The sequence below is a fragment of the Gadus morhua genome, chromosome 3 (genome assembly GCF_902167405.1).
Source record: "Gadus morhua chromosome 3, gadMor3.0, whole genome shotgun sequence".
Taxonomy (NCBI): domain Eukaryota; kingdom Metazoa; phylum Chordata; class Actinopteri; order Gadiformes; family Gadidae; genus Gadus; species Gadus morhua.
The window spans coordinates 12,996,435-13,007,898 of NC_044050.1; the positions used below are offsets into that span (position 1 = coordinate 12,996,435).

An 11,464-nucleotide genomic window follows, 5' to 3' on the forward strand; every position below is an offset into this window, starting at 1 on the left:
CCCTTCCTGCCCTCGGGGTCCGACCGGGCCAAGTTTCGGTGTGGAGGTCCCTGTTAGGCCCTAGAATAAGGTATTAAAATTTCAGGGCGGTAGGACCTTCCTATCTCAAAAACTGTTTTTCCACCACATTCTGAACCATTAGGTCTTGCAGGCTACACTTCTGAGGGGCTTTGTCCAAATGACACTCCATTTGGGAAAACTTTTTTTCTCTAAGGGCTAGAACTCCAAATCTCGGATATGTCGTTCACGGGGCCCCGGGAAATGTGTGTAAACATTTGAGCATCCCTAGCTATCTCGAAAAGGTCGGCAAAGGGGCGTGACCTCCAACAGTACAGTAAATGTACATAAGACAAAGGTTAGTTTCTAGTCCCCATTTTTTGTGGGATGGAGGTGTACATTTGTGGCTAAAGGTGTGTAGACACAGCTGGCCTGTGGCCACGTTTTTGAAGTCGGGGGTCAAAAGGTCAAAAGGAGCCGGCACCACGCCGCTTATGAGATAACAAAAAGTTAATGTGTGTTTCTCTCATAACTTTTTGTCATTATTAAAGAGAGGCCTGATTCTCAGATATGCATGTTGGATGGCTAGGGTGTAGGTCTGGGAAGAACTTCAGGCCAAAATCTTGCAAGCGAGCCGCTGGGTGAGTTGCAACGAGATGGAGCACTTGCTGAGTCATTTCCTGTATGGAGCCACAGGTTGAAGCGTATGCGTCCTTTGAGACCCCCTTTGATATATAAGAGACGCTTTACAGCTTACTTAAATGTTGTCGACTCAGTCACCTATTGCATCACTTCCTTTAGGGCTTCGGCCTCCTAATTGATCATTAGGCTATAATTGAATGCCCTCTTTCATATATATATGATACCTCCACCACTGGGACGTGGCAACAATTCTCCAAATCCATATGGGGAGGGGGGGATGCTTGTGGACAGTAGGGGTTTACGCCTAGACATAAATAGGAAGTAAAATCAGGAGAAGGAATGACCTCTCACAAATATTTATTTAATAAATTGTTTCAAATAACCCTCCCTCGTTAAATCAATGAGCTTGGTGTTTTGCTTTCAGAAATTAGTTATAGAAGAAGTCTAAACTGCAGAAAATAAACACATCCAAGCTGCCTTTTAAGGATACCTTGGAATATCTGTCTATTTTTCAACCATCGGACCCTAGTTTACGACAAAAACAACCCAATTGACGGCAGCTCCTTTGCCGCGTGGTTTTTAGAGCCACGAGTATTAGAGGGGGCGGTCGATAGCAACCACCATAGCAACCATGACGGTCAAGTGACTGGATTCAGCCCCGTTGAAAAAAATAGAATACCTCCCTACACACTCAGTAGTAGATTAATGATATTTAAATTATTATGACCATGAAGTCTTTATTTGCATGGGTTTACATTTCGTTGTGTAGCATGGAAAAATCGGAGAAACACTCCCATTCAGAATGCATTGGTTTACACTTCGTTCTTTGGAGCACGGTTATTTTTATTTATTTATTTATTTTCCGTTTTTGAGGAGTTGAGGATTTTTCTGCAATAATCCAAAATCCAATGGAAAACCCGTTGGCTTTTTGTCAAGGGAACCGAGGGCGACGCTCACTTCCGGGTTTGCCAACATACGTCATCCCTCTCCACAACTCTATACTGTAAAAACACATGTTCAAGTAGAATGATAATGCATGAATTTATTCTTTATTCTGCCATAGTAACAAGGTAAATAAATGGCAAAAATAGGCTGAGAACGAATTCGTATTTACGATATTGTAGCGACCCTGGGACAGTTAAATAGTTTAGTGTAGTTTAGCTATTTACAGCTTTGTTTATACGGGGCTGAGGGGAGGCTGGAGGAGCTTAAAAACAAAACAAATCAATCGCATCAACATGCCTTTCCTTTAGCGACACAAGAGGCCAATAGTGTGTTATGTGTTGCATTGTATTTCGTTGTCCGTTATGCCGGTTGTTCTGTGTGCATGTATTGTAATGTTCTTCTTGTCAATCAGTGTGGGGGCGAATCATTAGGTCAGCTGGGGGAGGGCCTTGGAAGAACACAGGGTGGGGGCCTGCACGTGAGTGAGACCGTGTTGGGGGTTGCCGGGGTAACCGGGGTTTGTTTTGGGTGGGATTTCTGCCGTTGGTTACGGGTTTCAGTGACCTGGTTTTGGTCCATAAAAAGTTCCTTCAATTACTAATGACTCGACATCGTTATGTCACCGGCGAGGTCATTACAATATGTTCAATAAAACGTAATCACGGACAAAATACGTTTTTTAGACAAACGTAATTGAGAATGCCGAATAGTTCTCTGGGAACGTAATTTTGATGAGAAAGGGTTGCCCGCACATGTAGAGGGCCTCGTTTGCTCGTTTTGGATAAATTCCAATGGGTCGTAATCTTTGGCGGAACAAACCACCTACGTGGTCGTATTTCCGAGAGGACAGGCTGATACTGGACATTGATTGGTTTGTAGGTGGGCGTGAGTCTGACGTCACCGTTCACCGGTATAGCCTTCATGAATGAATGAAGAAACGTGTGAACATAATTTCCTGCAGCTCAGTTCAGGCAGCCGCCCAGACAACGCACACTTCCCGCTTTGACCACAGCTATAGCCCTAGATAAAGAAATCAACAAAGCAACCCCCGCTCCTACAGTTACCCCGTCAGCAGCTAATTTCTCCTCTTGTGACATGTTGATATAACGTTGGACTATTAACATTACAATCAAACGTACGCTTCCCCGAGAGGTAGACCTATGCCTATATGCTGACAATAATGTGTTATCGAAATTTAACGTAGCCTATTAAGGATACGTTTCAATTAAATGTAGCCTATGTAATCCAAGAGGTAGCTTAAATAAAGAACAACAAAAATGTTGAGAACGAACCTATTTGCAATATGTTCAATAAGACGTAATCAGGGACAAAATAACGTTCAATGAAACGTTTCCCGAAAGGGAAATATGCCTTAATGACAATAATGTGCTACACGTTGACATTTAACATATTTGGGATACGTTTCAACCAAACATAATCCTAGAGGTAAATGAATGGCAAAAAATAGGTTGACAACGAACGTATTTGCGATATGTTCAATAACACGTATTCACGGCCAAGATACATTTTTCAGACAAAATACGTCAAATGAAACGTTCCCTGAAAGGAAGATATGCCTTAATGACAATAATGTGCTATACGTTGACATTTAACCTATCTGGGATACGTTTCAACCAAACATAATCCTAGAGGTTAATAAATGGCCAAAAATAGGCTGAGGACGAACGTATTTGCAATACGTTCAATAACACGTAATCGCGGAAAAAATACGTTTTATGACAAACGTAATTGAGAACGCCGAATAGTTCTCTGGGAACGTAATTTTGACGAGACAGGGTTGGAAAGGAGATGGGAAAGAGGGTTGTTTTGCTCTCCAGGCAGATAGCTCGCTCTCTCTCTCTCTCTCTCTCTCTCTCTCTCTCTCTCTCTCTCTCTCTCTCTCTCTCTCTCTCTCTCTCTCTCTCTCTCTCTCTCTCTCTCTCTCTCTCTCTCTCTCTCTCTCTCTCTCTCTCTCTCTCTCTCTCTCTCTCTCTCTCTCTCCCTCCCTCCCTCCCTCTCTCCCTCCCTCCCTCCCTCTCTCCCTCCCTCCCTCCCTCCCTCCCTCCCTCCCTCCCTCCCTCCCTCCCTCCCTCCCCCCCCCCCCCCCCCCCCTCCCTCCCTCCCTCCCTCTCTCTCTCTCTCTCTCTCTCTCTCTCTCTCTCCCTCCCTCCCTCCCTCCCTCCCTCCCTCCCTCCCTCCCTCCCTCCCTCCCTCCCTCCCTCCCTCCCTCCCTCCCTCCCTCTCTCTCTCTCTCTCTCTCTCTCTCTCTCTCTCTCTCTCTCTCTCTCTCTCTCTCTCTCTCTCTCTCTCTCTCTCTCTCTGGGTTAGCATTGGTTAACATAAAGCGTCAGCGATGAGTGATGTAGGTTGGCCTCAGACTGCCAGGGCAGGGAGAAGTATTTAGTCCTGGGACCGGTGACTCATACCTGCATCTGCGTCACTGTGAGAAATGGAAAGATATACCAACAGAGAGAGACCATACCGGGTTACCCGCGGCTCCGACCTTGGTCAAGAGGCTGTACGTAGCCAGCTGTAACGCATTTCCTTCCTTTCTCCAAACAAAGGTTCAATATGGTACCTGCGCAGCGAGAAGATGTAAAGGAACAGATCCTCTGATGACACCGGAAGATATAGCCTTCCCGGTGTCACGTGGGGGTCACAGGTGACTATGTTGGTATTAGGTAGCCAGGCTACCTCGAGATGGGTCTCTCAGGTGTATATTATGGGAAACCACCAGGTCATCAGATCAGTTATTTTGCATTCTGTTGTTTAGTGCCACCTGCTGAAGAATACGAGTATGCAGGAGTGGACGCTTCCTTTTGTCAATGTCCATCACCTTGGAGGACAAACACTAAAAGGTACATAGGAATTATATGATAATATATAAATTAATGTATTATTGGTTAGTAAGCACATATAATACACCAGAAGAAAAGAAAATGCCAACTTCACATTTAAGAAAGACTACTGGGGGCAGTTAATTTCAACATCAACATAAGTTTAGCCTCTTTTTTTTCACATGTGAATTGGAATTCAAGTGGCCCAAAATATTCCCGTTGGCCAAGTCCGACCTAAGTGATTCTCACTGTTGGCAATAACCAAATTGAAATCAATACGACAAGAACGCATTGATCTAAGAGCGCTTGTTTTTTTTTTCTAGTTTCACACTAGAAACGCTAGAGGTCAGCAATACCCGCCGTCGCGCAATGACGTCGGTTAGGAGGAGTGGAGTCGAATTCTTTTTAAACAGTGCTGTCTTTTCCTATGTTCGAAAGGAAGCACCTCTTCATCTCTTCATCTCTCTCATCTCATCTTATGCTTGATAAGAGTTACAGCAATATATTTTTTTATAATCGAATCTAATAGTTATAGTCCAGTCATTTTAGGCTAAAATGCGGGTAAACCTAGAACAAATTGCAACAGGAACAAACTCAACTTATTTTGTGTCCTCAATATGTCTTGAGCAGGCCCGTCGCTATGGGGGCCGCCCATAGCGGCCCCCTATGGCCCGATTGCCCCCTAAATCCACGATTACCAGCTGTGTTATAACATGACCAGCTAATAATAATAATAATCATTTTAAAACCTTGACATAATCTGTCAGATGACTATTAAATGACAGTTGACCACAAGGCGATTATAACTATGCCGCCTCTTGAATTGTTTCATTTTTTAGTCGGCAGGGGCTAGTAATTCTGCGTAACATGATAAGCATGATAAGGTGCAAGGAGCAGAAAAAGTTGACATGGGTGTTAATTTTCAGTTGAAAAAAGACGCTGGCATTATTTTATCAGCTGAGAGCGTATTCATTGCCATAACAACTGAGCTAATCAACAAGTACCACATGTTCTAATACTATGAGGCTCATGAAAACCCCCTCATCTTATAAAATTGATTTATTTTAATAAGTTACTTATTTTAATTTAAATAAACATAATACCAAGGGTCAGAAGTTTTACAAGAATTTTGATCGTACAAAGTCATGACAGAGGGACTTGGTGTCATTCATGCTTGAAAGAAGAACATATATTATTTTTTTTGAAAGGGAATAAGCTGATGAAGCCGACAAATTCAGCAAATTCAACTGTGCACTCCAGGCTATGCCGACTGTTCTCACAGCCTAAACCCTTGCCCTAACTTTAGGAGCTTCCACAGCAATGTGTGAAAACTCATTTTCCACGTTGAAAAACGTCTCCTCAGAGCATCGGCGCGGTATGCTGCACAGACGCAAGGCCCAGCTGATTCAGCTTGCTTTTGAAAAGGACCTAACTCACAAGTTTACGTCTGAGTGGAAGGATATGTTGATGAGGAGGTTCTAATGCAATGCTCAGCACCTTACATATTTGTACTAGGCCTACTATTTTAAGGCATAGGCCTACTATTTTTTTTTTTTAGGCATACAATGGCACCAAGTTAACGGTATAGTGTATGACGACATGAATGTAGAGAGTGAAAGAAATGTTGAATGTATTTTCTTTATTTATTTATTATTTATTATGTTACCTTTTTAAATGAGACCAGTACGTGAGTGCACTGAATTTCGTTGTACTTCTGTCCTATGACAAATAAATATATCCTATCCTATCCTAATGGCAATGTATATCTCTCTGTTAACTGCTTTTACACCTAATATGTCCAGTGTTTTATGGATATATATTCATAGCATTGCTTCTATGTAATGTATTGCTTTAAATGATGAGGAATGATATGATGTTGTAGGCTATAGGCTATAGGGTCATATTGCTGTTGGTTATGTTTAACGTGATGATTATGTGCTGCGTGAATAGAGGAAATATACATACTCTAGGCTAATAATAATTGCATTTGATTGCATTTGATAATCCTATGCATTTGATATGCCCCCCTTAAGACTCAGGTCTGGCGACGGGTCTGGTCTTGAGTAAGGTAAAAAAAAAGTCCCAGAAGAATCCCATGAGCGGAAAGTATCAAAAAATAGTTGATTATTTACATCAATTTAAAAGAAAATGAAATTGAATTGTTTGTTAACATGGGCAAACAGTGCATAATTTAACTAAGTATGTGCTAATTTGCATACAGTAAATACCACAACAGATCTAAACATTGGGTATAGCCAGGGGAAGATTTCTTGTTAAAACGTGTTGACATATAACAGTAAAATACTAATGTTACCAATTACCCCTTATGGTAAAAAATGTTACCATAAGGGGCAGATATTCAGTCATTCCTTTGACCTTCCTTCTGTCTTCTGCATTCTCCTTACCTTGTCTCCTGTTCTTCCTTCAGACTCATCCCCCAAAAACAGTCCCACTTACCCAGCCATAAACCCCATCTCTGCAATGATAATTAATAAAGGCGAGTTCAAAGTGCTTCTTCCTGCCTCTATGTATTAATGCTCATGGGTAGCCTGGGTTCCATTCAGACCTGAAAATTAAATCTTTTACTGTTTAATGTCAACAAGTTTCAACAAGACATTTTCACCTAACTATACCAAAGTTTTTGATCTGTATGCAAAGTAACACATATACGTGAATAGATTATGCACCGTTTGCCTATGTAAACAAACATTTTCAAAAATCTTGTCATACATATTTTGTTTGTCTTGATGTAAGTAATCAACTCAGTAATTGTCATGGTGATATCTAAAGGTAAACAATTTTACCCTATTCATGTGAGAAAAAGAATGAATAGGTGTATGAATAGGCTATATTTGGGTCTTTTTCTAAACTTTCTCCTAGTTGTGTTTCATTAGGGCTTCTTTTTTTTCTTACTCATGACATATTGAGGATACCAAATCAGTTGGGTTTGCTTCTTTGCAATTTGTTTTAATTTTTTTTATAAAATGACTATTAAGATAGAACAACATTTCCTAGGCCCTCAAAGGCATTCGGAATTTCTTATGTGGCCCCCAATGAAAAATGATTGCCCAGCCCTGGTCTACACGTACGTTAAAGAGTGTTAACGTCAGCCGCAATGCGAATATGCGGATGAATACTTGACCTATGTGAAGACGACCATGCTCTGTCCTTTCACCAACTTATGAATTTAGAGGATTCAATGCTGGAGTTTTACTTAAATAAATAGTTAAATAGTGAATAGCGAATGGCTTTTCGAAGATGAGGGGATTATGATAAATGAGTGTGTTTTTGATCATTTAGTTTCCCTGTTCAATAACTAAAATAGGCTATTACCCTTTCCATAGAAATTTGGTATCCAAAACGAAACTGTTGCGATACAACAACACAACTAAAAGTCGAGATGAATGATCATATATATACCTATACATGCATATAACAGATAGGATAAGTATAGGTCTATGATTTACCACAATGGATGATCAATACGTATTACAGATAGGATAAGTATATCTATATTTGTAGTTGACCACTATGAATAATCAATACATTTAACAGACGTATAATATATATATGAGCCATTACCACCACATTTTCTTTCAACACTGGTACAATGAAGTGCCACATTTTGGATGTGAATAATATGAATTTGTAGCTATTATCTTGAATGTGTTGTATTGCCATGCATTGCATTACAATATTTTCATATTTTAGAAAAGCTATCTTGCAAAAAATGGTAACGGAAGGCAATACATACAATGCACAGCAAGAAAAAAATTACTAGATCCACTTTGTGAAATAGGCAAAGCAGATTTTCCTGGACTTTCATCTGGACTCTATGTGGGATGCTGTGTGGCTTGCTGAACCAACTATCTGGACTCCCTTTCACACACATACGAGATAGATCATCCTCTCATTTAACTCTATGTTCAGCTCATAAAAGCTATGGCCAGAAAAAAGACACAATGTTTTCAAGGATGCCAGCCTTAAAAAGATTTTCTTTGTACCACTGGGCTCTGGCAACGACATCAGAGGAGTAGTCTCCGCCTGTGGTAATTTGGTCCATATTGTGGACCGGATGGTCGAGAACCTTGTATCCCTTGTTGTAGGCTGCGATTGCTCCTGCAGTGAAACATAAGGGACAGTGTTCAGGCAGAATGTAGATTAAAGGCGCTGTACGATTTCAGAGCTATTCTTTCAGTGTAATTCGATCAAAATGGCATCGCCGTCCTTCAGATAGTGACTTAAATGCATTGTGAGAATATCTGTTCTGTTTGACTGCCCCTGTCTCTGTATGAGACTGTTCATTTTAAAAAGTATTCCCCTCTTCTGCTCCACTTCCTCTTCTGTAAGAGTGGAGGGAGTCTGTGGTCAGAATAGGAACTAATAATAATTAATGAATGAAATAAACCCTTCAGCTGCCAGTTTGTGCTCCAGTTGGGGCGTTCCTTCTGGACATGTTTAATTAAATCAACCAGGATCCCAGTGCCCTGGTCCAGGTGCGTCTCACTGTCCCAGGCTCCTCTTGGTTTGTGCCATCTCTTATCAACCTGTATAGGATGAAGCCATATATTCAACACCACATCAGACCCCTTGCCTCGATAATATGCGATAGCAACCTAATGCAAATGTAGGCTTATTACCTGCATCAGTCCAAAGGCATTATAATTGTCCCCCCAACCGGGGGGGTCAGTATTTTTGATGGAGTGACCGGCCTCGGACTCTCTGGAGATGATGCCAGCGATGAGAGCTGGGTCAACATCATGACGTTTCGCCACATTCTCAATGATGGTCTTATATGTTTCCATATTACCCAAATCGTCTTTAGCCATTTTCTGCGATGCCGGTACCCCTTTGGGAGAAATAATATGTCACGGTACTTTCTTGTCACTTGACATGGGCAATACAACGTTCACGAAATGATTCTCTCTTCGGTAAAATGAATGGTTTTATGTGGAGTCATTTCACGGTGGTATGTGGACCTGCAGCCCCCTACCGGCGCGCAGCTCCTTTCCATATGCTTTCGCGGTGTGGTCGGACGCTCCTTCTGTTATTACCGTCATGATGTCTCCGTACCCTAGACACGTTCAGTTGATGACAATATTATTGACAATATCAATATATATCATCAGTGTTGGGAAGGTTACTTTTAAAATGTATCCAGTTACAGAATACAGAATACATGCCCAAAAACGCCCGTTTCATCACTCAATCTGAGTATTGTATTCTGAATACTTGGATTACTTCCGCATTGAATTGCATTTTATAAGTGTAGGAATGCGGCATCAAATCCTGCTTAATAAAACAGGCCTATTCTGGCGTGTTCTTCTTCTGTGTTAATCTCCCTGAAAGTGAACTATTTTATTTAATTTGCTGTAATGGAACATTACATCTAAAAAAAGATTCACTGAGCTATGTGCATAGGTGTCGCCTTAAAATATATATATATATAGAGAGAGAGAGAGAGAGAGAGAGAGAGAGAGAGAGAGAGAGAGAGAGAGAGAGAGAGAGAGAGAGAGAGAGAGAGAGAGAGAGAGAGAGAGAGAGAGAGAGAGAGAGAAAAAAAGATCGTTCAATCATCGGCATTTTTATGTGTGTTTTCCAGCATACGTTTTATGTGGGTGTCTGTCCAAATTCCCCGACGGTCCGACAATTTGCTGCTAGTCTTGGAGTTACCGCTAATCAAACAATAATTCCCATAATGCGCGCGGCTGAGCGGGTGCCTGTTACGTCCCAAGAGGCATAGGCCTATGCTTTGTAGAACTGGATCGGACCGAGGTGCGTTCGCTTTCACATCTCAAGCGAACCGCACCAGGGTTCGTTTGGAAGCGAACCTGTTCAGGGAGGTCTCGGTTGGCTGATCCGAAGTGAGGTGGTTCCATTCACACCAACGCAAACGTACCGAACCAAGGGGACCAAACTCGTTTAGTGCGCGCTAGATGCTGTTATTGTGAAAGCACGAATAAACTGCTGAAACAGATCTAAGTATCGTCATGTAATCCATTCATCATATTCATCAATGGATGAATATATTCTAAATACCAACTATTTAAATTGTAACTGTAACGGAATAGCTATAATTTGTATTCTGAATAGCCTACATGTATTCCGGTACATGTATTCCGTTACTCCCCATTTCTTCCAATTCTTGTAGAATTCTTACCCATGTTAGATATCGAGGTCCTTGCAGCAGAAGTAGAGACGTCTTGGGTGTTTCTGCTTCCTTCTCTTGTCTACGACGATTAAGCCTAGCTTGTTCAAATAGTTTTGGTTTCACTCTTAGTCAAAGAAAGCAGTTACATGCAGTGGCGAAGCTAGACCTTTGGGTGGGCTCAAGCCATCATGTAACAGGCACGGTGTTATGGATGGGCCTGACGGACCTATGGCCATCCACTGTTCAACAGGCACACCCAAAAACTTTTCTTGAAAAAAAATATATATCTGAAATGCTTTATTTTTGCAATGCAAAAATTTGCGTCCGCGAGCTACTGACCATCATTGGAGAGAAGGTGATGCCGATCCACGCAAAAAAGGCTTTAGCCCACCCAAAAAAGCTCTAGCTTCGCCACTGATGCTATTCTATCACATGTTATGTGATAGAAAGTTACTTTCTTAATGGCCCCATCATCCGCTCCCTCACACACACAGGATAATCGCCCTGGTGTGTCTCCATTACCCAGACACATGGCTGCATTGGCTGTGGTAGAAGACTGTCTCCATTCCTCCACATTGCAATCTTTATCACATATCTCATATCTCAAATCCCACCTTGAATCCCCGGGACAACCTAAGGCAGGCACAGTCATTATTACTTGGTCCACCCATGAGGTGACCATCATAGGAAGAGCTGTGTGGGCTGATAGGTGGAGGAGGAACAGGAGTCAGACATGTTGGCTCAGGCAGTGGAGTTGGACTTATACCGGGGGCAGGTCGCTTTTTCATTTATAAAAACCCTCACGTATATACTGACTCAAGTTACATTTTTGGTTAAGAACATGACTTTGTTAAACTTCGGAAAAAGCGTGGTTTGAAGGCCGCTGGTGGCA

The 11,464-nt window shown here is 41.7% G+C and overlaps 1 protein-coding gene across 1 annotated transcript; it reads right to left on the reverse strand.

Annotated features, from left to right (window-relative positions):
- Nucleotides 1–7,816: 7,816 nt before the first annotated feature.
- Nucleotides 7,817–10,765, reverse strand: LOC115540583 (lysozyme g). Its single transcript, XM_030352012.1, has 5 exons — nucleotides 10,582–10,765; nucleotides 9,415–9,495; nucleotides 9,062–9,270; nucleotides 8,830–8,968; nucleotides 7,817–8,540 (listed from the first exon to the last, which is right to left on the reverse strand). The coding sequence occupies exons 1-5, from the start codon at nucleotides 10,583–10,585 to the stop codon at nucleotides 8,362–8,364; spliced, it is 612 nt and encodes a 203-aa protein (XP_030207872.1). The 5' UTR covers nucleotides 10,586–10,765; the 3' UTR covers nucleotides 7,817–8,361.
- Between the last annotated feature and the right edge of the window lie 699 nt (nucleotides 10,766–11,464).